Source organism: Perna viridis, chromosome 4 (assembly GCF_037379345.1).
Source record: "Perna viridis isolate PV_CMFRI_1.1 ecotype Kerala chromosome 4, ASM3737934v1, whole genome shotgun sequence".
In the NCBI taxonomy this organism is placed as follows: domain Eukaryota; kingdom Metazoa; phylum Mollusca; class Bivalvia; order Mytilida; family Mytilidae; genus Perna; species Perna viridis.
In genome coordinates this window covers 21,967,274-21,994,258 of record NC_142448.1, presented here as the reverse complement: position 1 = coordinate 21,994,258, position 26,985 = coordinate 21,967,274, and the positions used below count along the sequence as shown (strand labels likewise).

Genomic DNA, 26,985 nt, shown 5'->3' with positions numbered 1-26,985 from the left:
AGAATAAACGGTAATAATCGGTTTAACAAAATCTCTGAAAAAACCTTTTTATTATAAAATCCAATTCTGCCGTGTCGACCTAACTAGTTAGACCAAATCTTTCCGATTATCATCAGCTGATCAAATAAAAGCGTCGACATCTCTGTAATCACAGGCACTTGCACATAGAATGTACAATATATAGACACAGACCTTTGCGAAATTAAGAACGACACAAAACCGATAATTGAATGTGGCATGTATGTCTATTTTAACATTAATCTCTAAATAAAATAAACGCAAATGTATCAAAATTAGTTTTGAAAAACTACCCACAAATGCAAAATAAGGGTGATTCTGCTTAGGAACGGGTAAATTGAGAGCCTGGTATACTATGGACCAGGATGAATTAGGGGGACGAAAAAGTTTAGGGGCGGATTGACCTGCTACCTATGAAATGCTTTGTAGTGCATTCACTCCCCTATACAATTTATACCCGGCGGTGATGATTCGATTAATTTAGCTTATTTAAGAATGACGGCTTTATCAAAGCAACAGGCATTAGATGGAGCTATTAAAGAATCAATCATACAAAAACTCTTTACGTTTCCAAATCTTGTTCATGCATTGTCAGGCGCTGCCGTAAGTTTACCAAATATCTTTTATACACGTAGGCTATTGTAGCTGTACCTGTGGCTGTGTACTAATATAGTCAGAGTAGATCTCGCCGTTTTCGGGACAGAAGCAATTCTCGCCAATCTGCTCGCTACTTTTTTATTTCTAAATCAAAATCATTGTATGATATCTCATTTATGGTAGCAAAATATCAGTAATCTCTTAGACGTTTTTTCCTCTAAAAAATTTGGACATGAACTTGTTTCATGGGGGAGGATTACTACTTCCATTCCCCAACCTCTTACTTCCGAGCGCCATATTACATAACACTCTTTCCGCCGTTCATTGAAATCGTAAGAATTATAGTTAACTATTTGCCATTTAAAACGCTTTATATATATATATATTTTAATGCATTATTATCACTATTGCAAATAGATATGCCCTTAAGTGAATATACATTTACATTCTTTATTCATATAATAATTTGATGATCATAATTATAATCTCCATTATCATAATCCAATTTTGTAAATGAAACTGAGGTGTGCCAGTATAACTAAACACTATCTGCTGATTACTATGATGTATTACTCATAATGCAAGTAAAAGCTAAAAAAATGTGATAATTATTTAGTTTGTAAATTAACTGTTGATATTATATGTTATTATATATGTTCAATCAAAGCTGTTGTATGTAAAAAAAACTTGTATTGTAATCATGCCCTTTATGGGCCCTTTATTGGTGAATAAACAGTTCTTCTTCTATAGTTTCTTTACCATAACACGGCAGAAGGTGACTAAACTTAAGAAAAATAAATGACCTACCTGATAAGAAAATTTAGCAATCCTGGAAATCCTTTGTAAAATCAGTTAAAATGAACTTATTATTGGGTTATTAGCTTTTTGAGTGTGTAATTCCAGTTGATAAAATTATGGATTTTAAAATTTGTGAAACGAAATTAACCAAAGAATTGCCTTCATCAACTTTAAGTTCGTTTTGTCAAAAACATATTGCATTCCGTAAAATAAGTGACCTAATTCAAAATGGCTGGACATTTTGACAACTGTCTTCATTACAATTGTTTTATAGGTACATGTATTTAATAAATATTTAAGATTTTTCTCGCTCGCTTCCTGTAAGTTAAACTTCATTTTTGTAAATAAAAGACAAAATATTTTAAAACACTTGTTTTGCTAATTCACATTGGCAGTGGCTTTCAACGTGTCAGATGCAAGAGGTTAGGATGGCACCAAGTCAGAAAATAGCTTACCAGACAACCTCTAGCATTGCTGGAGTAAGGGGAGGATGAAAATTGGTTGGCAAGACTTACTTGCTCATGAAAACTACTCATTGGTCAGTGACTTTCCACCAGAATTATAGAAAATTCTATCAGTTTCAGATCCTTAAAAAAGTTTCTCCCACAGATCGTTTCAGGAAGTAACAATTAAGCTCTTTTTAACTTTTCATTTGCAATTTCTGATACAAACTGTTCAAAATGTAAAAAAAAAACCAGAGAATTTCAGATAAAATTACTTGAAATTCAATGAAAAAGGATAATGAATTTGTTATCAGGATACAGGAAAATAAATCTAGAGTCAAACTAAAAGTAGGCTTCAATGTGATGAGCAAGTTTCAGTTGGAAAGTTGTTGAGCAGTTCTTTTTCTTCCATCTGACCTTTCATTCTAGTGCAATAACAAATTCCAATTTTGTAATGAAGAACAGTTCTTCATAGTCAAATCTGCAGGTTGGTTTTCCCCTGTAGTTTTTACACTGCAATACACAAATGCAAGATATCCTCAATTCAATTTCTATTATTACAGGGAAGTGTATTTGCTATGTTGGTTTTCTATCCACTTGATACAGCAAGAACAAGATTACAAGGTATGGACAATTTTTCAAAACTCTTCTCCTCTGAAACTGCTAGACCAATTTGAACCAAACTTAGCATGAATGTTTACTAGGATATTATGCATAGAATCGATTTGAAAATTTTTGATCTGTCAAGAAACATGGCCAACATTACTAAAAATAAAACATGGTGGTCAGACAGAAGTCTTTCACATATATCTCCTAAACCGTTAGATATTGCCCAATTCTGACATGGATAAAAGTATTGAAAATGATGACATATATCGTTGGTCAAATTTTCGTTGTAATCTGTTAAGCAATGTTGGGGTTATTGTCCTTTTTCAATGTTTTTTCCTTATTTTTATTGTTATTTTAAAAAAAAATCTTCTCTGAAACTACATGACCAATTGGAACCAAACTTGGCATGAATGTTCCATAGGGTATTTTGCATAGAACTGATGATGAGATTTTTGATCCGTCAAAATACATGGCCACTGTTACTAAAAATAGAACAAAGGGGTCAGTCAGAAGTTTTTTCTCATATATCTCTAAAACTGTTAGGTTTAGTCAAACTTTCAATTGCCAAAATGATCCTTATTATTAGACCTACAAAAGTCTGCATTGGATCGAAGTTGTCAGACAATTCTTGTTAGAGTTATTGCCCTTAAAAGGTGAAAAATGACTTCTTTTTTACAGTTTTCAGCCAATATCTTGCAAACTATGATTTATAGAAACTTTCAATTGCTGAAATGATCCTTATGATATGTCCTACCAAAGTCTTCTTAAGTCATAATTGTCAAAGGTCTCACTAACTACTTCCGGATAAAATGGCCACCCTCTATGTAGTACTAAAAACACACTGAACCTAGATCTGTGCAATGTAAGTGTATTGTTTAACATGTAAAGTAATGGAAACGTTAGTAGTAGTTAGTGAGATCATAAGCAAAGTTATGGCATATTTCAGAGAAATGCATAATTTGATGAAAATTGCCTTTCCTGGTCATTATTTCCATTTTCGCATAATATCAGTATGGTGATATTGGTACTCTGGCTATAGTTTAAGAGATACATTGTGCAAAATATTTTAAAAAAGACAACATAGCAACAGGATTTTTATCAGTAAAACTGATTCATAACTTGACATCATCTCAGAAATGCCTAACGTCTCTGCTTTGAATATTCAAAGTACTCAAATGGTCATACAGCACTCACAAAGAATCACACAGTGATGAAATATGCATGATATTAATTCTTGAAATCTGTCCTTTTTTCATAATGATAAATGATAATAGCTACTACAACTTCTTGAATTATCATAGATATCAAATTGGTGTGACAAATTAGCTAACCTTGTCATTTTGTAGTAATTAAATACAAAATATACCGTTTTTTTTTATATTGTAAATTTCGATATGCTGTACAAGGAGTAATCCCTCATCAGCAGCATTAAAATCAAATATGTAGGAAGATCATAATCAAAATTTTGGGAAAATATCACTGAGGAGCATGATATAAAATTGACCATTTCTTTGTAGTCTTATGTCTGATTTTGATTGTTTTGGTCGTATTAGACTCACAATACCACAAACTTTCATAAAAGGTAAAAAAAGGAAAAAACATAAAAACTCGTAAAATGTTTTTAAGGTCTCACTAACCACTTCCGAGTCAAATGGTCTCGCTAACCACTTCCGGGTCAAATGGCCTCCCTCCTATGTATTACCAAAAACACACTCAACCTAGATCTATACATTGTAAGTGCATTATTTGTTGTTGGATAACTTGAATAGTACATTGTACTTAATAGATCTTGATAAAATTTACAACAATGTTCCATACCATATAGGAATGTTGATACTGAATGTTGTGGATATATCCCCCACTGTTCAGGAATGTTGATACTGAATAAACCCCAACAAACAAACATGAATGTTGTGGATATATCCCGCACTGTTCAGGAATGTTGATACTGAATGTTGTGGATATATCCCCCACTGTTCAGGAATAAAAGACCAAAAGGGAGCCAAAAAACAACTGTATTACTTAAGTATAAGGATATACATAGTAGTCCTTTAAGTTATTATACCAGAAGGTTCTATTCTGCAAAGGTTAAACTTAGATAGGTTGTAGAAGTTACGACTTGAACCCTTCAGGAATTTGGTGCTGAAAAGGACCAAAAAGATAAGCCTATTTATCAGTCCAAATTATAGTATGAGTTAAAGTTTATGGATATCTATGAAATTGTATAATACTATTTCAAGTTTTCATACCACCAAAGTCAGGTGGTAATGTTAATGGGGAAAATTACCATGAAGGAATTAGTGGCAAAAAATATTTTTTTGGTTTTTGGACAATAAAAAGATTTCATGTGTAGGAATCTTCTTGAAACTGTACTACTAGGTTTCATTCTACAAAATGTAGATTTTGGTCTCACGAAAAACTTCTAACATTTCCATTACTTTACATGTTAAGAATGTAATTTCCAAATTTTCGCTGTGAATTACTAGGAAAAATGACATCTCAAAGTTGCATACCATTGTGAAGCTGGAAATTTAAGGCTTCAAAAATCGTTGTGCTAATGGTAAGATGATCGCAGAAATTCTTTGCAAAATTTGCTTGAATAAATAATACTGAAAATCTACATTTTTACTTTTTCTGCTAACTGACAGCAAGGAGACAAAGTACTCACACATGTAAACAATATTGAATTCATACACTTTTGTAGTAAATTACAAATATGATTTTCAAGTACACATTTTCAGCTTTATTTTGACTGCTTTTGATTAGAATACACACAAGTAATGCACTTACAATACATAGATCCAGGTTCAGTGTGTTTTTGGTACTACATAGTGGTGAGACCTGAAGAACATTTTATGATTTTATATGCTTTTCTTTTTTTTACATTCCATGAAAGCTTGTGATATTGTGAGTCTAATAGGACCAAAATTATCAAAATCAGATATTGGACTTAAAAAAAATGTGATTTTTGGATTTTTGATCCTTCAGGGTCAAGATACCTTATGTCACTGGTTCATGTCAGGAACTTCCCTACTATATCTTAACAGTACACAGAAATACAGTCCAAATGTTATTCATTTGTCTTTTATAACCAGTGAATATGTTTCTGGTAATTATTCAGCTCAATCATATTCTATTATTATTTTATAAAAGTAAAATCTACTGTTGTATTCAAATCAACTGAAGATTTGAGAGACTCCTCTTTGGCCTTGGAAAATTTGCATTTAGGGAATTTAGTTCTTTCAGTAACTGTGTCAAGAAGTTAAGCATGTTCCATTTAACACACTTATAAATTATGGGTCGAAAATTTCTAATCCCATCATTAATATCTTATGATTTATTATGAGGAAGTGAAGAGCAGTGATTTTAACAAAGTAACTTTGGCTGGAATATTCAAATTGATATAAGTGTCTAGTTTTGGAAAGTTTTATGTATCTTCTGAAGCTGAAATTGGTTAAATTTGAGTAAAATTATTGTGTGGTATAAATACTCTGTTAGAAAAGTTTATTAATGTAAATGCAAATCTACTTTTGGACAGGTTTAAAGATTTGGAAAAGGGTGAAATGGAACAATATTAGTAAATGTGTGTGAAGTTGGATACTGTTTAACTATTGATTACATTTTATACTTCAGAAATCAGTAATGAAGATTGACATTCAGTTTATACATATAAGGAAATAAGCAGTTCTAAATAATATGGGAAATACAGTTTTATTTCACATCGATCATGTTATCTTTTGAAATTTTGTTTATGCTAGAATTTTCACAAGAATAAAAAATCTCCAGTGCTAACAGCACTTTGATTATACCATGCCCCTCTGTGATATTTTCCCTAAATTACTTAAAAAATGACAATTTTAACTTACTGGTCATACCAATTTGATATCTATGTTGGGACCCTGTCATACCAATTTGATATCTATGATAATACAAGAAGCTGTAGTAGTTAATATCATTGATCATTATGAAAAAGGACAGATTTCAACAAGTAAATCATGCCTATTTCGTCACCTTGTGATTCTTAGTTTGTGTTGTATGACTATTGGAATACTTGAATATCCCAAACAGTGACAATAGGTATTTCAAGGATGAAATCAAGTTATGAGTCAGCTTTACTGATAAAAATCTAATTGCTATGTTGTTTTTCACGATATCTTGCACAATGCACCTCTAAAAATATAGCCAGAGTACCAATATCACTACACTGAATTTATGGGAAAATTCAAATAATGACCAGGAAATGCAATTTTCATCAAATTATGCATTTCTCTGAAATATGCCATTGTTTAGCCTATTGTCTCACTAACCACTTCTAACGTTTCCATTACTTTACATGTTAAGAATGTAATTTTCAATGTTTCACTGTAAATTCCCAGGACAAATGACATCTTAAGTTGTATACCATTGTGAAGCTTGGAGGATAAGACTTTCAAAGTCATTATGCTAATGGTACAATGATCACAGAAATTCTTCACAAAATTTGGTTGAATAAATTATACTACATAGGGGTGGCCATTTGACCTGGAAGTGGTGAGACCTTAAGAAGGATTTTAATGGTTGTGCCCTTTTTCACATAGGAATTAAGGGCCAAAATATTAGTGGGAAATAAGCATTTTCTTTAACTTTTAATGAGTTACTCTTTTCTTACTTCATGTCTAATTTCAAATTCTGAAGTTCTTTGAATACTTTCATTCTTATCAAAATCTTATCTTATGCTGTATCAAAACATAAAAATTCACAATCCAAATTCAGATTTATATAAAATTTGAATACTTTATCCTGCTGTTCAGGGTTCAGCACCTGCAATTGAATCAAACATTGCCCTGCAAAGTATTTTATCCTTATCAAGGTGAAAAAAGAAGTTCATATTTTGGAAAAGATATATATTGTATGTACTTTGTTGAAAAAAAAACAGCTCTGATCAACAATTGATAAACTTTATTTCGTGAGAAAAGAACAAATTACACACATGTATATACTCATGTACTTTATAACCATAATTGTAGTGAATTACTTGATATATGTATCTATTTCTATCTCACAGATTAAGAGGATATTGTTTATTACAGTTGATGACCAAAGAAAAGCAAAGCATTCTCCATTAGTGTTAGCAGAAATAGCTAGAGAAGAGGGAATGTAAGTTGTCATTTACAGTTTCTGCATATTGTATGAGTCAGTATAACAGTTCAATAACTGAATAGTCAAAGCAGGGTTATATTAAATTGGTGTAAAGCTTTATTGACATAATGATACAATTCTGACAACTCTTACTGATCATGCCCTTCTCACAGAAAATTTTTCATATGTTTTGAAAACATACAAAAATATGCTTAGGACTAACAAATTATTTCATGAAAAATTGGTAAATAAAAATCAAATTGTAGTTATATATCTTCCACAAATGAATGGTTTTCATGAAATTTAGAAACACCTTTGTTGCTATGTGATTTTTATAAGCACAAGACATAAATTTGCATATTGGTCCTAAACATAAGTTTCCATACATTATAAATTATTTGAAAACATATGTTGCAAATTTTCCTGTGGATATTATTGATGAACAGTCATTGGTTACAATTTATGCCCTTAAATGAGCTAAAAGCAGACAGAGACAGAGAGATTAATTTATACCAATGGATTACATTTCTATCTATTTATTATATATAGAAAGAAGAGTGATGGATAAAAATCTACCGAGTACATTGTACTGAGACTATTGACCATACATGTACTTTTGAAAGATTACACCTTTTTATAGTATTATTTTTCATCCCCTTTGTGTGACTTAATCATATTAATGTTCTTGGCATGTCGTGAGAAGCAGTTGTATAACTCATCATGTTATAATTATATACATAAAAGAATTAGTTCATGTTTTGATCAGCTGAATACTGTCTATTGAAACCTAGGATGATAGAACTGAAGAAAAGAAGGGTAGAGTCTTTCAGCATTTACAGCGAGTCATATACAGTTATAGTTAACTTTGTGGAATAGAGTTGTCTTCACTTGATTAAATGACCATCACTTGATGAACATCCTGATGTAGTGAATTGGACAATTGACAAAGAGATTTATATTTAAAGTAAAATAACTATGAAATGATAGAAACATTAGAATCTTGTTTTTACCTGTGTTGCCAATGATGAAAACAGGTCTAGTAGCTACTCTGTCTATGTCCTGAGGTGACCCTGAGGTGACCCTGAGGTGTAACTACTTTGTCTCTTTGTGTAATCTGTAATTTCATTGGTATATGCTATCATTAGGACATTTCACATGGAAATTTGTAAGCCACAATATAGTGTTTTAATGTTATTAGTATATATATACATAGTGAAGGCACTTATTTGCTGACAAATATGTGATGATGATGCAAGTGCAGACATGTATTGGCCTTTTTAGCTCACCTGGCCCAAAGGTGATGTGAGCTGTTGCCATCAGTAAGTGTTCATTGTCCATCGTCATTTGTTAACTTTTTCAAACATCTTCTCCCCTGAAACTATTTGACAGAATGCAACCAAACTTTGTATGAATGTCCTTAGGGTATTTTTAACAATTCTTGTGTGGGGATTTTTGATCTGGCAAAAAAAACATGGCTGTGCTTACTAAATTTAGACCATAGGGGTCATATTGCAGAATTTTGGAAATAATTCAATAACAATTGGGTTTAGCTAAAATCTGGCAGGGTAAAATTGTTCAGCATGGTGGGATGGATCCATGCTGAAATTTTCAGAAAGTCTTGTAGACAAATGAATAAGTTGTGGGGCCTGAAATGGATTTTTTTTACTGAATTTTACATTTCCAACTTTGAAAAAACAACTGGATGTATTAAAACAAAACTTAGCATAAATGTTATGTAGAACATCTTTAACAATATTTGTATGGAAATTTTTGAAAACATGGCCATCATTACTAAAAATAGCCCATGGGGGTCAAAATGCAAAATTATGCAAATAACTCAAAAACTAGTGGGGTTTAGCTAAAATCTGGCATGGTGATACTGGTAAACTTGTTAAGCATGATGAGTTGAATCTATGCCAAAATTTTCAGAAAGATCCTTGACAGATGAATGGGTAATGGGCCCTGAAATGAATTTTTTCCTGAAATTTACATTTCAAACTTTAAAAATCTTCTCCTGTGAGACTACTAGTAGGATGGACTTCAATCAAACGTGGCATGAATGTTTGATAGAATATCCTTTCAAACAATCTGTGTGAGGAGATTTTCGATGAGTCAAAAAACATGGTCACCATTAATTAAAATTTAGGATTTGTGGAAATAACTAATGGGTTTATCCAAGTTTTCAAGTTTTTCGGGGTATAATTGATCAACATGGTGAGATGGACCTATGCCAAAATTTTCATGTAGATCTGTTGATTGATGTTGGAGTTATAATGCTCTTGATAGTTTTCCTTTCCTCGTTTGTCTACCCCGGACTTGACTTTTTATGAGCAACTCGGCGGGTGTTTCTATAAAGCAGAGGCCGCTTACCCTACCGGTGCACCTGGTCCATGCTCCCAGTTTTTAGTGGAGTCCGAGTTGCTCATTTGCTTTTGTTACTTTGTATGTATGATTTTAGTTACTTTATGTTCTTTGTTGTGTATGTCTGTTTTCCATGTCTGGTCTTTGTCCCTGGATTACATTCTTTTGATTACCGCTATAACATTGGTTCCCTTGATTACTCTTGACAAGTCCAAAAATGACACTGAGAGATTTATTTTGTAATATATGAAAACCTGGTGGATAACTAAGTAAGGTCAAGAGTCTAGCTGTAGAAAGCTTAAAAGGCTATTGACCAGGTGAGCATATCACACTCTCTAGAGCCTCTAGTTTTAGGTTACACATTGCAAATCATGGGCTTTGTCATTCCACAATTTTAAGGTGTGGAGGGTATCAATTAAGTAAGCATTGCTCATAGTAATATAAGTGTTTTTCTTAAAATTCCTGTGAAATTGAAAAAAAAATCATTGAAAGTTGCAATCATACTACTGATGTTTACAAGCCTTATAAACATGTAGTTCATTAGAGGTTTTCTGGTTAAAGTTATATATCCAGTGACCTCCAATTAATAATTTGTTAAAAGAAGTGGATATTTATAATATCAGACCATCCATTTATCACTGTATCAAAGTCTTTTACCAATCCTGGTGAATATGTAGTATTTCAGATTATCACTATATCAAGGTTTCTTACCAGTGTTTTTGACTCTATGTATTATTTCAGACTATCACTATATCAAGGTTTCTTACCTGTGTTGGTGACTCTATGTATAATATTTCAGACTATCACCATATCAAGTTGGTAACTTTCTGTATAATTTCAGATGATCACTATATCCTGGTGTCTTTCCAGTGTTGGTGACTTTCTGTATAATTTCAGATGATCACTGTATCAAGGTCTCTAATCCATGTTGGTGGCTTTTTGTATAATATTTCAGACGATCACCATATCAAGGTCTCTTATCAGTGTTGGTGACTCTCTGTATAATTTCAGATGATCACTATATCAACGATCTCTTACCAGTGTTGGTGACTCTATGTATAATTTCAGGCTATCATTATATCACGGTTTCTTACCAGTGTTCGTGACTCTATGTATAATTTCAGGCTATCATTATATCAAGGTTTCTTACCAGTGTTCGTGACTCTATGTATAATTTCAGACTGTCACTATATCAAGGTCTCTTTCCAGTGTTGGTGACTCTATGTTTAATTTCAGACTATCATTATATCCTGGTCTCTTACCGTTGTTGGTGACTCTATGTATAATTTGAGACTTTCACTATCGAGGTCTCTTACCAGTGTTTGTGACTCTATGTATAATTTCAGATCATCACTATATCGAGGTCTCTTATCAGTGTTGGTGACCCTATGTTGTTCCAACTTTGTATACTTTTATTCCTACAATGGCTTGAAGACAGTATTTTTAGGAGAGTCAGAGAAGTCGCCCATGAAAGACTTAACCTTTGCATTTGTAGCAGGTAAAAATAATATAATTTGTGGAAACTACATTTACTTTAGAAACATGATTGTCAGAAGAGTAGGGTGCATTGTTCTTCAGCAATCAATGAAAAAAAAACTTGTAGAACCTAGTTAAAAAAGTGCCAGATGTGCCCCCAAAAAGTTTGTTTTCTATCCCTCCATTGCACCCCCTTTGCCAAGATCTTTAGACAGCCCCCACACCATCATGCCTCTCAATGCTAGTATATATTACAATATTTTGGGCCATTAAAAAATCATTAGCATTAAAATTGTGTAGTTATGAAAAAAATGTCAAAATGTTCATTGAGTAACCATTGCCAATTTTATAGATACAAGAAATAAACTAATAGATGCCTTGTTTAATGGTTAAAATTTTTGGAGAAACACAGAAGAGATATAAAATATAATGGAGTTATAGAAGTCAGAACATGTATTGAACTATGTTAAATAAACGATCTAAGAGGAGTTTTCCATGGTCATGAAGTTTATAATGAAAAGCAAAAAATAATGAAATACTTTTTGAAGATAAAGGGTCCTAAGAGTGAAACTGGGCTACTAGCCTATCATGTTTTGAAATATATTGATACTAGAGTCATTTACTGATGGGTTTGGACCTCTGCAAGAAAAAATTCAAAATGATCTTCCTGGTAGTTTTCAACATAAAGCATAAAAATACATGAACAAAGTATAAAACAAACCAAAGAAAACTTCATTATCTATTTTAATTCTTTTTATTTATTATAATTGATATAGGAGTAATAAATGTACTGGTGACTACCCCACTATGGGTTGTAAACACAAGACTTAAGTTACAAGGAGCAAATTTCCACTCAGACCAAAACCGGGAAGTCAATGTACCAAGGTATACAGGCATCATAGGTAAAAAATAAAGTCCTAACTCAATATACTTGTGTACTAATATTTACTGTTCTATACAGGTATCACAGATAAAAATAAAGTCCTCAGTATACTAGTGTACTTAGGTATACTGTTCTATACAAGCATCACAGGTAAAAATAAAGTCCTCAATATACTGGTGTACTCAGGTATACTGTTCTATACAGGTATCACAGGTAAAAATAAAGTCCCAACTCCATATACTGGTGTACTAAGGTATACTGTTCTATACAGGTTTCACAGGTAAAATAAAGTCCTAACTCAATATACTGGTGTACTCAGGTATACTGTTCTATACAGGCATCATAGGTAAAAATAAAGTCCTTACTCAATATACTGGTGTACTCAGATATACTGTTCTATACAGGCATCATAGGTAAAAATAAAGTCCTTACTCAATATACTGGTATACTAAGGTATACTGTTCTGTGGTTTATGTACTGATTAAATAGCAAATTTAATGACACAATTTCATAAACATTTAAACAATATTTTGGAAAGGTTATTTTTGAAAAAAAATGTTTGGAATACAACTACAGTGCTATTTATATGTAGGTAGACCTACAAAATCATAGAATTGTCCCAATCAAGAGCTTAGTTCATTAAAGTGGAGGGTTATCAATATTGTATTCTCCATATAACATCAAAGAATTTTGTTCTGAACTCCTAGAGGTACTACTGTTTTCTTCAAAGCACTTACATTGAAGTACAAAATTGTAAATAAATCAAAATAAGAAAAGCAAAATATTTCAAACATCAGTTTTAAATGGGGTAGGTTACATTAACATGAACATGTTTTTTTTTTCAATGTTTAGATGCCTTGAGGAAGGTTGCAAAAAATGAAGGGATTCAGTCACTTTGGAATGGTACCCTACCATCGATTGTTCTAGCCTCCAACCCATCTGTACAATTCATGGTGTATGAGAGTGTCAAAAGATATTTTCAAGGTCTACTTAAAACCAAGGTATGTTAAGTAATAAATAATCCTATTGTATTCAAGTTTGCTTCAAACACATGCCAAAAGTATATTTGTGGCTATGTTTCTAATATCATAGCCATCATTAATAATTGTTGTCCCATGCCGCAGCATGGAGCTTGGACATAGGCATACTGGGTATCTGTATCCTTGTGTCTGTCCATTCAAATATAAGTGCTCTGATGCCTGTATTTCTTTCTGAATTTTCATGATTTATATTAAAGGTTGCTACTACCAATAGTTTTGACAAGTTCAGAACAAGGAGCTGACTGATCATCTTATATACCCCTCCACACAAAGTGACACGGTATCATGTGATACCCTCTGAGAAAGTTGTTTATCCATCTGTCCCTCTATCTTTCAGATGATAACTTGAGAATTAGTTAATTTTTGTTTGTTTGAAATGTTGCAAAATTGCTGTTAAATACAGGTGAAGATTTAATTTTCAACAGAACCCAAAGTGGAGTTTTTGAGTATGGCCATTTTGAACATTTGCTATTTCCCTTTTTCACCAATTACTTGATACTCCAGTAATTGGTTATTTTTGTAAGAGGTATCGCACTTTAATAGAAAATTCTGGTTTATTACATCCATACAACATAGTTAACACTGGCCTATATTTTTTTAAGTTTGAAACATGGTGCTGATCAATTGGTTTTGTAAGAGTAATTGCCCTTTGACTTTAAAAAATCGATCTTAGCTATTTTCATCCATAAGATGTTGTAAGCACTTACATAATTTATTTCTTAATAAATTATCATAGAATATGCCCAGGGACATTGAAAGGCTGTTCCTTTGTTGTGATAGAGATGGATTTTATCTTTGTGTAGCAGTGATCTAATTTTTGCTGAAAGTTTGGAGAATATATGGGAATTTTCAGACCTTTCTATATGTTTACATATCTTCCCTGTATCAATTTGATCTGATGGAGCAGTGTAGTGAATAGAGTTGTCACATTCTGAGACGTTTGTATAGTATTGATTTGTTGTGACATGCATCATTAATTTGATCCTCTATCCTACATAATAATACCTAAATGAACTGTCCCGTACTACCATACATTGTGTACTAAGTTACAGCCCTAGATTAATCCTACGAGGAGGAATGACCCGGCCAGCAAAAGCTATATTTTTATATAGCCTAGGTGGCCGAGTGGTCTGGGGTGCTGGACTTTGTGCAGGCGGTGATATTGAAAGTTCAGTTAATGTCACAGCGGTATGAGTTTGAGTCCTGCGGAGGTAACGATAAAAAATTTGCATCGCAGATTTGATAGTTCTAACATCGTTGGGAATTTTTGAGACCCTTCTATAAATTTACACTATCTTCCCTGTATCAATTTGATGCGATGGAGCAGTATAGTGAATGGAGTCATCATATGGGGCAGCGGTTATGCATTACACCTTTATTTTTTACTTGTGGTTGGGGAGGGTACTAAGTTGGCCTTCCATGGAACATTTAACTAAGTTGAAGGAATATTGTTTTAATGTTAATGTTGACCCATAAAATAATAGCAGTTACGATGAAAAGATAATTATATTGGAGCCATGGACTTTTGACAGAAATTTGAGATGATACATCATACATAAGTGTTTACCATTACGATTTTGCAGTAGTTTCTACGAATTTTGACACAAAGTTTTGCTTCTTTATTGATATATTTACACCCAATAGTAGTTTAGTTCCTCCATCTCATCCATGATGTAAAATCACCAAAATTCAAAATTTAAATGCTGTAAAATTGTACCTTTCTCGTGTACACTATAAATATTGGTCTAGAAGATTTTATTTACAAATCATATTTTTACACTTATATTATTAGATAATGTACTTAAGCCAAGTTAATCATTGGTGGAATTAGTGAGGTGTCCCTAGGGTTGGAACCCACTTTTTGTTGGAAAATACCCTTATATTTGAGCAAAATTTAGGCAAACAATGAGCAAATAATTGCATGGAACCTCTTAAAAAACCCCATTTTAAAATTTCTGGATTCTCCCCTGTAACTGACATATTTTTTTACTATATTTCAGGAACTGAGTGGACTGTTGTATTTTGTAATTGGTGCTATATCCAAGACAGTAGCTACTATAGTAACATATCCTCTACAGGTTGTGCAGTCCAGACTTAGGGTATGGCGATATTGAAAGTTCAGTTAATGTTTTTTTAGAGGTACAAATGTACAAATAAGCATAAGGCCAAAAATATATATCTGTTTCCTGTTACCAAGTCAAAAAATTCCAGGTCGATAGGTCAGGATTTGTTTTACAGTATTAATTTGTATTAACTATAAGTCATAAGCTCTGAGGTGACAGTCTATGGTTATTTAGAATGTCAGTAGATTCTGTTGGAGGATAAGGCATTAGCAGAATCCCTTCAACAGATCTACTTGCTGTCGGAATAATCATAGATGGTCTCGGGAGCATATTACATTTTTGTACTATTTTGCGTATCTATATTTGGGGGAAATAAATTAAATATTGTATCAAACTATATTTCTTCAGAGTTTTGGGAAATTATTTGGTGGTTATCAAGTTAAATCTTTTTTTGTTTTGGAGCCCAGGTCAATTGTACACACTGGCCAGTGGCATTTGAACTATCATTTAGTACTGTGGACGGCTAACGATTTTTCAAACTTTAATGGGCCTAAAGGGTAAACGGCTATACCATATGTCAATGGAAAGATAAATCAATGTAGTTTTTGAATATCATTCTTTTGTAACTGAAAAGTGGTAGAGTTTTCTGCTATTTTGCATTAATTAGAGGAGGGGTCAAAGATCAATCGACCCCAATACACTTTGATAAGTGATGTAAGTGAAATTGTAGGTAACGGAAAACAAGTAATTATATGTATAGAATTTCAAAAATGTAAAAAAGAACTTTTTCCGACAAAAGTTGACTATTAAATCACAGAACAAAAACTCCCCTAAAATTGGTTGCATTTTAGTGCATTTTCAATGATTAAGAGATAATAAGACACTGTAGAATATTACAATGTATATCTAAGTACTTTTTACTGAATAACGAATAAAATAAACAAAGTTCTCAATTTGATCTGCAACATAGGCTTTGCAAAATGAGTTGGAAGTCGCAATTTTTCACATATTTAAACTATTAATTGTACTAAAATTGTATAACAGAATCGTTTCTGGGCAATTTGTCTAGTTTACGGACTGTTTTATGAACAGACACATGTTAAGTATCGAGTCTACCTTAAGTTTTGATGAAAAGACTTAAGGTTTTGAGATTGTTTTTGTACATACAAATATCATACATATCTTTTTGTTGCATTTGTATTTGTATGCTTGGACTTCAAATAAAACCGTGAATCAGGGATTCTCAAACAAAAAATTTAACTCAGGAGTTCATGATAAGCTGGATTTCATAATAAATTTGACAATACATAAACTATGAACTTTGAACTTTGCATAGAAGTATGTGCAAACATGTACATGCATGTTGTCACAACATTTATGTCTTATGATGTTTAACTGTATGCCAGGCTGATGCTTGTAATGCAACATCCTCTGCAATGGCGGATCCACACTGTGAGGGTGCCAGCCGGGGTTCCTCAGAAAAGGATGTGTGTGCTAGGATATTATTTACTATTTTTGTCAATTTTACACATGAAAATGACAAATTTTCCAATAAAAAGGGGGAAGCCAATCCTATGCACCCCCTCAGGATCCACCGCTGCTCTGCATGGATTATACTATACTATTTGATAAAAACAAACCAGATTCCTTGTAAAAATTCTAACACAAAAATAAGTAAGAAGTTCAGATGCAATAAAAACTGATTTTTTTACCTCTCTAAAAGACTCCAGTTTTAGTAGGACACAATGGTATCATAGTTGTTATAGAATATTAGTTCAAAGGAAACATCATTGTCCAGGCCAGGGGTGGATCAAGAATATTAAAAAAAGAGAGCTAGAGGCTTTGATCAATACGTTTAAAAACAGGGGATACAATCTATTGTTTGCTATATATACTGTCTATAAGTTGTTATAAACTTTCTTTTTTTTTGCGGCGTAACCTTACATGTACAGAGCAGTTGTAGTAAGTGGTTTGTGCATTGAATTGTGTGTTACTTCTGTTGTTATATTTTGACAAGATAGACATTTACAATGTCATAGTTTTAATTTTTGGGCAGCTAATCATGTCTGTCTGCTTCATGCAGAGAATGAATAAGTGAGCCACTTTATGGTTCACTCTAATTCTGATTTGTTAAAGTCTAAATACCAATAAGAATTAAACTGAATATGGGATCACAACTGTAAAAGCATCTACGCTACCTTAGGGATATAGTCTTGCCCCCTTTCTTCATGCAATGGGAGGGGCAGAACCGTAACCCTTCCTAACGAAGATGCTGTAAAATATAGGAATTGGAAATAAACCACTCATAATTTGGAAACTTTTTTTCATCGGTCTATATGAAAGTAAAGATTGATTTTATTTGAAATAATCCATTTACAAAAAATCTTTGTGATGTTCTCTTTTTCATCATCACATACTAGATGACTTGTAAGCAATGCCAGAGTTTCCCTCCTTCGTTTAAACCGGAATACATCATTTATATAAGAACAGATTGACAGGCGCTTAAGGAAAAACAGAAAAAGTGTTAAAATTAATATCCTAGCAATGAACCTGGTCCAAAACCCCCTGTTTTTTTTTTATCAAGCCTGTCTTGCTAGTTAATTCTTTAAATTTATATCTTATGCTCATGACTATTTTGGTATTTTTGGTGCTTTGTCTTGACTATGGATATCCTATTCTTCATTCCAATTTCCTGAGAAGGAACATTGTTGAGTGCTCGATTATTGAATGACAGAAAAAATATGTCAAACTTTTATCTATCTGCTTAAAAAGCACTTAAAATCTTGATCAAATTACTTTGGATGATATTCATGCTTTTCTATTGTACCAACAGTTCGGAAACAGAACAGGTTGTCGGGGAATTGACTTAGTATTTTACAATTTTAGTTTAGTTAGTAGTTAAAATATGTGAAAATTTGCAACTTCAAACTCATTTTGCAAAGCCTATGTTGCAGATCGAATAGAGAATGTTGTGTTTATTTTATTTGTTATTCAGTAAAGAATATTTAGATATACATTGTAATATTCTACGGTGTCTCTTAATCATTGAAAATGCACTAAAATGCAACCATTTTTAGTGGCAACTTTGTTCTGTGATTTAATAGTCAACTTTTGTGGGAAAAAGTTCTTTTTTACATTTTTGAAATTGTATATATATGATCTTTACATGTTATTGGTTTCCCAGTACCTACAATGAACGATTCCACTTAAATTACTTATCAAAGTGTATTTGGGTAGATTGATCTTTGACCCCTCCCCTAATTAATGCAAAATAGGAGAAAACTTTACCGTTTTCACTTTGATAAGTATGATATTCAAAAACTACATTGATTTAACTTTCCATTGACATATGATACAGCAGTATACCCTCTAGACCCATTAAAGTCGAAAACTAAAGTACTATTTGATACCTGTCTGCAGCACTATTTGTCATGATATTCAGGTCAAATCATTTGAAAGTGCTATATTAATCTCAATGTCATTCTCATTGGTGGATGGATGTTCCTTTTATGGTCATGTATTGTTCATTCAAATATTTTCATAAATGGTGGATAGATTTTCTATGTATCATTCTCATTTGCATATTGCTGCTATGGTTATTTGGACAAATGGTTTTTTCCAATTACGAGTGGTCAACTGGACGCAAAATCATACTGTTATTTTGACAAATGTCATATAAATCCATCCATTCAAAATACCTTTTTCCCACTGAAGAATACATTCCTTTAATGTATAATTGTTATATCTACAGGGAGCTACCATTTTGTTGATGAAGCCAAAACCTGGATCATAACCAGGTACAAGATATTTCCTGAAATTAGGAACAAAATTTGTACCACAATTGATTTTTTTCAGAATTTTTATCTGAATATTTTCAGGTTAGCATTTTTAAGTCCAGATCTGTCAGATAATAGAAAACATGTTAAATCTGCCTGACCTTGAAATAAAAATTTCTGCAAGGACAGGATGAGAAAAGGTGTGAGTCAGTGATATTATAAAGGGTATTAATATTAGATTAATATGCAAGATACTGTAAACATATTAATTTTTAAGGTTGCTAATTTTCACCGATTCTGTCAAGTGAACATATTTGCAGGTATCAATTTTCGTGGTTTCAAAAAAAATGACCAGCATTATATAGTGTTAAAAATCAAATTTTGCGTGTACTATTTTTCGCAGTTTCCGGTCCATCGGGAAAGAAGGGAAAATTAGTATGTTTGCAGTATTTAGTTTTAAACTTACAATAAATGAATGACAAGACTATGATTGTTACAGGCTGGTCGTCATAAAAAGTCAGAGCGTCAAGGGATTATACAGAACTTGATAGATATTGTAAGGTAAGTGTGATTTTCAATCAATTACATGCTGTATTCTCACTCCTTCAGACTTCACTTGTCGGGACATTGCCCAATTCTTGATTTCACATTTATTTGTGATCCAAATTATTCCCCCACAAAATGAGTGGGTGGTACATTGGAATCACCTTGTCAATCTGTCATTCTTTCTGTTTGAATTTTGACACAATTTGGTTTCATTGATATAAACTTCCTGAATGAGTGGGGGTATGTCTAGCAGGACAATGCATGCAACTTCATGTTATTAATGGGTCTGTAGGCTAAAATAATCTGACTTTTTGTTTCTATCTGTCTGTGACATCTTGATGACAAATATTAAAGAAATTATTATTGATTGATGGAATAAGCCTTATGAGAAACAAACAAAAGTTGTGTATAATAGAATGATGTAGTTTTATAACTCATTAAGGGATGTGTGTCATAAGTGAAGGAATCTCAGATTTAAGTAGGTCTCCAGCTAAGAATCCTGCAAAATGTGATACATGGATGGAAAGCCTACACATTTTCATTTTTGATATTTTGCTTAAAATGCTTTAGTATACAGAAATTAACATTTGGTTTTTCTTATAACCCCTGCTCATAGGAGATAAAAATTATATAGAATGCACCACTGTAGATTTAAAAATTAAGGGAGATAACTCTGTTAATAACACTCAAATACAGTAGAATCTACTGGATTTTCAATGTTGATTATCTCCTAAGAGCAGACAGATCGGAATGAATAATTACACATTTCATAATATACACCTATAAAACAACTTAATTACAAAGATAAAAATATGTAGCCTTTTTTGGAGTGTATCACATTTTTCAGATTTTGCATGATTCTTACAAAGACAGCTACTTAAAAACTAATGTAAGAAATAAAACAGTCTTGTTCTACTGTAGCAGGTAATTATCATGGGATGTTAATTTTAGCTTATTTTAGCAGCCCAAATAAATTCTGAAAAATATTTACCATGTGGCCTTTAGTACTTAAGTGTTCACTTATCATCCTCAAAAATTAAAAAATTCAGCCATTTTGTATACCTTTTTACCTCAAAGTTGCCAAATTTTACACCTGCCAAAATAACTCACCATACAGTATTAAGCTGCTGACAATATTGTATTAGATATTCATACGGATGATATATTTGTTGTTACAGATACAATGGAATTTCAGGACTGTATAAAGGATTAGAGGCCAAGTTAATACAGACAGTACTGACAGCTGCTTTGATGTTTGTTATGTATGAGAAGATTGCAGCATTTGTATTTAGAATAATGGGTCATACACCATCAAGTTAAAGGATTGATTGCTATTTATGATTGATTAATTTTATACCTGATCAGGTTAAACTATTTGTGATTTGAAATTTTGTTATTTCACACTTGTTGAAGGGTCACGAGGAGTACAGTAACCTTGAAATACCTACTATTGCCTGAAGTAAAGTTGAAGGTAGTAATTGGTATCCTGGAGTAATATATTTACTGTTTCCTGTATGAACAGTCAACAAATGGTATAATTATATTGAACTTATAATGTCTTCCATAAGCATTCCCTTCAAAAGAAGCCAATTGTGTTGTCATGATTGTTGATTTTCATTTGAATAAGTGTATCCTACATTAATGTTGTTTTAGACTGAACCATGTGACCAATTGAACTTAAATTAGCCCATGAGAATCTGAGAAAAAAACGTAAAATATAAGTACAACACTGAACTCTTGGTTTTGGGTAGAAAAACTTTATATCATATGAACAAATTATAGATTTCCTTTTCATTAGGAACCAAATTTTGTGGTTTACCAAACCCACAGAAACGATGAAAATTGGTAATCCATGAATAACAATACTTTTACAGTATTTTATGTATTTTATGTTCATGTGCTTCTCTCTCACCTGTTTTTGTTTTTGACAAAGGAGGTTGTGATTTTAATTTAATATTTGTGATTTTTGTTTTAAACACAGAACAACAGACATTCTTACAAGGTTATCTATTGTCATTCACAGAGAAACCTATGGTATTCATTGTGTGCATTAATTTTTGCAATTTTGTAACTTTAATCTGAACAACAGTACTATTAACTTATTGTGCAAGCTCTTACAAATGCAATGTGAAAAAAAAATGGAATTCAAATTTTAGCTAGTTTTGAAATTAACAAAAAATGTTCAGTTATTGCCATGGTTTTAATGTTTCAAAAACTTAAATGATTAAAACTTTGTATTTGAAATATTTAATAATAAAAGGCAGGTGTAACCTGTAAGAGGACGAAGTTGAATATATAGATATATTCAAAAACCTTCTTGTCGATATTTTTCCCATATGTTGCTTTTTCTAGACATCTTGATGGTTTTTGACACTTCTGTCACTTCTTGACCATTCTTGACACTTCTTGTCACTAATTAGTGTGACTAGTACTACTTAGTGTTTGTACGGACTTTCTGGCTAAGGCCTTATAACATGTCAGAAATAACAAAAAGTATCTGAATTTAATAATTATTGAAGATCATATAATAAATACTTTTTAGTTAAGAAAATACGCAAACACTGAACTTCGTATGGGAAGCACCAAAAGACACGACTTCCAGTCAGGCTGAAATCAGGTTCTCAGTGCTTCCTAGTTGACTTTATTTTGCATCAAATACCATTATGAGTACTTCCTCCTCAATGAATGAGGCAAAAGAGTTTATGTATAGCATCAATAAAATGACAAAATTGCAAAAATAAAGGCACACAACGAATTTTTAATTTACTTTTTTGTGTACATTCTTATCTTATACATGAAGTATGTCATGGTTGTCTCCCTTTTACCACAAAAGCAATTTGGCCATTAATGTTGATCCGCTAGTTGAAGTAATTGTATCACAAAGCATTGATTATCATAGCAAATACATATATTTAGTCTCAGAATTGTATTTTTTTCAATTTATACTGGTATTTTGTCACTGCTACATGTATTCTTTATTATAATCAGAGTCATATTTCATTCTGTATATCATCTGAATATAGCTGAAATATTGCTGCTCGGACGTTAAACACCAACAAACAAACAAATCATTCTGTATAAAATTTAGTGAAGAACATAGATACAGTGATTGGGATTCATTAAACTTTGATTCATATCAGTGAAATCTGTCAAAACTGAACCCTTAATAATTTGAAAACCTGTCTAAACCAGATACTTCTTGAAGACCCTTTGTATCAATTTAATGTATTTTAACCTGGGAAAACCGAACTCCTTTCTAAACCGAACAACTTTAAAGTCCAAGAGGGGTTCAGTTTACACAGGTTTCATTTTACTGCTATTTTCATACCCCCACTGAACTAGTAGGTGGTAAATTTGAATTACCTTGTCTGTCATTCCTTCTGAAGTTTGTCACAATCATCTTGGCTCTCAGTGGATGGATTAATTTCAAATTTTGTGTGTGGCTCTTTGTAAATGGGGTATACATTGTAAGCCATTTTGGATGCTGTCCAATATCAACTTCGTGTAGGAGTGGGGGTATACCTAACAGGATAATGCGTGCAACTTTCAAAATGTATTGACTGATTCTGTTTGTAGACAGAAGAATACAGTAGAAATAAGTAACTGCTGACAGTAGAAATGATATACCTTTGGTGAAACTGCAGTTGATCTGTATATTTTTTAACTTGCCTATTCGTCACTCTTTGTCCTTTTTAAGTTATGAAGAAACTTGACGATGGATTTCAGTGGTAGCCATTATGCAAATGTTTTCCCTGTCTTTAAAGTAGGGCAGTATTAAGTGATCAGGTTGTTTGTCTGTCTTTCTGTCCATTCATCTGTCACATTGTTGTATGCTTAATACCACCCAACCATCTAATGGTTTTTAAAAAAAATACATAATGCACATGTGCACCTGCTACTATTATTTTGATCATGGCATTTCTATAAGCAGTACATTTGCAAAGTATATATTTTGCAAAGACACAAAATATACTTTGCTATTGACTCAGATGGTAGAGGGGTGTTTAGGGTGGATGAAAATTAAAGGAAATGAGTAGAAGTAATGCGATGTGCACCAGGTGTTTTCAAGTGACTGAATATTGGGTTTTCTTTATTTGGCTTTGTCCTTTACATAAACTAGGTAATCGTTCTGTAATGGTCATGCTTTTGTGTATCTTAATTTAAACTTCTGATTTTAATAAGGTTTGGGTTTATATTCAAACATAGGGATCACATGAACATTTTATAAAGTATTTTCATATATATTTGGCATACCGATGCAGGGGTTATTCTTTTGTGAGCTATTTTCACAGTAATTCTATTTTTTATACAACCACAAAAATATTGTGGCATATATTGGTATGGTGCTGTCATCCTCATTGTTGTCATCTGTAGACACTTTGTTTTTGTCCTGGGGCTAGAAACATGCATTTTTATGATGTCCAGACAATAACTTTATTATTAAGAAAATATGCAAACACGAATCATGAACATGAACATGAACATAAACATCAAAAACATGAATCTTTTTGAAATTGTATTACTAGGTGCCATACCACAAAAGGAAGACTGGGATTGATTTTTGGGGTTGTGACTTGACCTAAGTAAGAAAAAAGGGCCACAAAGGGGCCTGAAACAGGTATTTTTTTCTGATTTCTTGATGATAACTTGTTTATTTCTGGTCTGATTTTGAATTTTTTAATTATATTCCTCATGAAATTCTTTGCCTGTGTTTTTCAGTCTGATTTCTGATATCTTTTACAGCTTTCGAATTATAAAGGGCCAAAGGGGGCCACACCTTAAAAAATCATCTTTTTTTTATTTTAGGTGTGATTTTGAAATTTTTATTCATTAGATTCCTCATGAAAATCCCTGCCTGCATTTAAAATCAGATTTCAGATACCTCTTTCTGTTTTTGATTTTTAAGTGGTAAAATGGGACATGCCCAAAAAAGTTGACCTTTAATTTTTTGTGCAATTTTGAAAATTTTAATTGTTTTTTGGGGATTTCATATGAAAATTTGAGCCTAAATACAAGAGATTTAATGAATATTTTTACCAAATTAACCATATCATTTACTGTTTTTGAGATAATGAGGTACAAAGAGATCCTTGAATATACCCTGAAGCAGACCTTTATTCTTAAATTGAATTTCAAAATATTGTGCAATATTGTGTTCCAATGTGTTGTTGTTTCCAAAATGAACTGTAAGTCCATTTGATTAGTGTGTCAAACCATAATATTGTGTCTACATATGCTTCAAGTGAACAGAGTTCAACTGGCTGTGGTCATGTCATGTTGCAATTTACAAAGCCTTTTAATCTCAAAGTTACAAGGAGTTCTTACTTAATTTGATTTACAATTTTGTTTTATGCCATGCATAATACCACAGGTCATACAAAAGATTTAGAAACTGATGTGATGTTATGTTTGTACTGGTACTAGGGCAAACAGTCACTTCAAGACTTGTTTTAATGACAAATCATTTTGCAATAATATTGCTGATAGTTAAAACAATTTTCAACCATATATATATATTGAAATCTCAATAATGCTGTAAAAGTATACGTATGAAGAATGTCAATTTGCATAGATTGTCTAAATTTTAGATTGACAAAATTGTATTAATTCAGATAGTTTTGAAAGAGAGTCACATTTTTATTGGAAATTTTGCAATGTGCAAACCATAACAATTTGTACCTCATGAATAAAAAAAACTCCTTTATGGAATCTTTACTGTAGTATAAGTAAAGTAGAACCATACTTAGGTCTTAAATGACAATTTGTTCCTCATAAATAAAAAACTCCTTTATGGAATCTTTACTGTAATATAAGTAAAGTAAAACCATACTTAGGTCTTAAATGACAAAATCTCTGGTATGATGAACAATTATATGTGAAAAAAAAAAAACAGTTGTTGCAGTTGACTTAATAAGGTGTCACAGCAGTTAGATATGTGATGTTGATTTTCATATTCTATCTGTTTTATTTTTTATTTTATCAATTAAAACAATCATGATACTTGTAATTTTTTATGTTTTTTTTCATCTAAGAATTAATCAAAACAGAATGGGACAACTAATGTTATTTTAATATAGATGCATTGCGTTTTGCCAATTTGTGTTTCATTTGTGCTAAAAATGAATAATTGTGATTTTAATATAGTATGTATTTTGGAAAGACAGTTTGTAACAAATGCCAAAATTGTGAACTTATAAACATTTTAAAACATCCTTTCAAACAGAGAATTTTCTGAGACTTTTAATCTAGAAGCCAGCGATTTTCTATTTCAAAAACGCCATGCAGTACTTTCACTCTAGTAATCGAAAAATGACACTGTAGAAAAATTCCTCTCGACCACACAGAACTTGTATACTACAAACTCAGTTGAAGATGAAACACATTTCCTAATTCATTTTCCGAAATATTAAGCTGAAAGAAACAACCAGTTTGAAAATATATTCAAAGTTTATAGCAACATTTCTGGCTTTTCTGATAATGATAAGAAAAATATTTCATTTCACATGACACTTGACAATTTAAAGTTAAAGTCTCTTTATTGTTATTTGAATATAATGATAACAGTGCATTATAAGCCTATTAGGTTGGCTGAAGATTTAAAATATGTAAGCATGTAATCAGGTTGTAATAATTCAGGTTGCATTTTAATAAACAATTCTTCATCTTTTATTCTATAATGTAGTAACAGTTTTTATTTTACTTGTACCTTTTCTTTTGCCAGCAGTATCTGTTATCCTTCCACACCAAAAAGAGGGGGATGGAAGCAGGAATGTTAAAATGCTTAAAACACTAAACACTAAGATCACATATATAGCATTTCCTTCTTTAAATCATGGTATATTATTCACAATTGTCTTTCAAAACATTTGACAATGTATATGTAAGGCTTCCAAATGTTCCTTCTATTTGTCTTATAGTGAAAATTTCAGAAATTGGCACAAATGTATGATGCCCTTTAAAATTGTCGTCCCAACCAAGTTGTAAGTGCATGATCTCATGACTGTGTGTATTTTGATCAAAAGAAGTCAAATAAAGCTAAGAATGTGTACTTTTAAATCATATTTGTGATTTACTACAAAAGTGTATGAATATTGTTAACGTGTGAGTAATATGCCTCCATGCAGTCAGCAAGAAGATAAGGTAAAATGTAGATAATAAGTGTCATTTATTCAAGTCAGTTATGTGAATTTCTACAAACATGATACCAAGCCTTATTTTCCCAGATTTGCGATGACATGCACATTTAAGACCTCAACA

General features: G+C 32.0%; 1 protein-coding gene across 1 annotated transcript; it reads left to right on the top strand.

Moving 5' to 3' along the window:
• Window positions 1-463: 463 nt before the first annotated feature.
• On the top strand, window positions 464-26,397 carry LOC148619320 (peroxisomal membrane protein PMP34-like). The gene is made up of 9 exons (XM_088579085.1): window positions 464-621; window positions 2,420-2,480; window positions 7,535-7,601; window positions 11,291-11,442; window positions 12,197-12,322; window positions 13,156-13,304; window positions 15,344-15,442; window positions 19,682-19,743; window positions 20,907-26,397. Exons 1-9 carry the CDS (start codon window positions 514-516, stop codon window positions 21,046-21,048), a joined length of 966 nt encoding a protein of 321 aa, XP_088435211.1. The 5' UTR covers window positions 464-513; the 3' UTR covers window positions 21,049-26,397.
• Window positions 26,398-26,985: the final 588 nt, after the last annotated feature.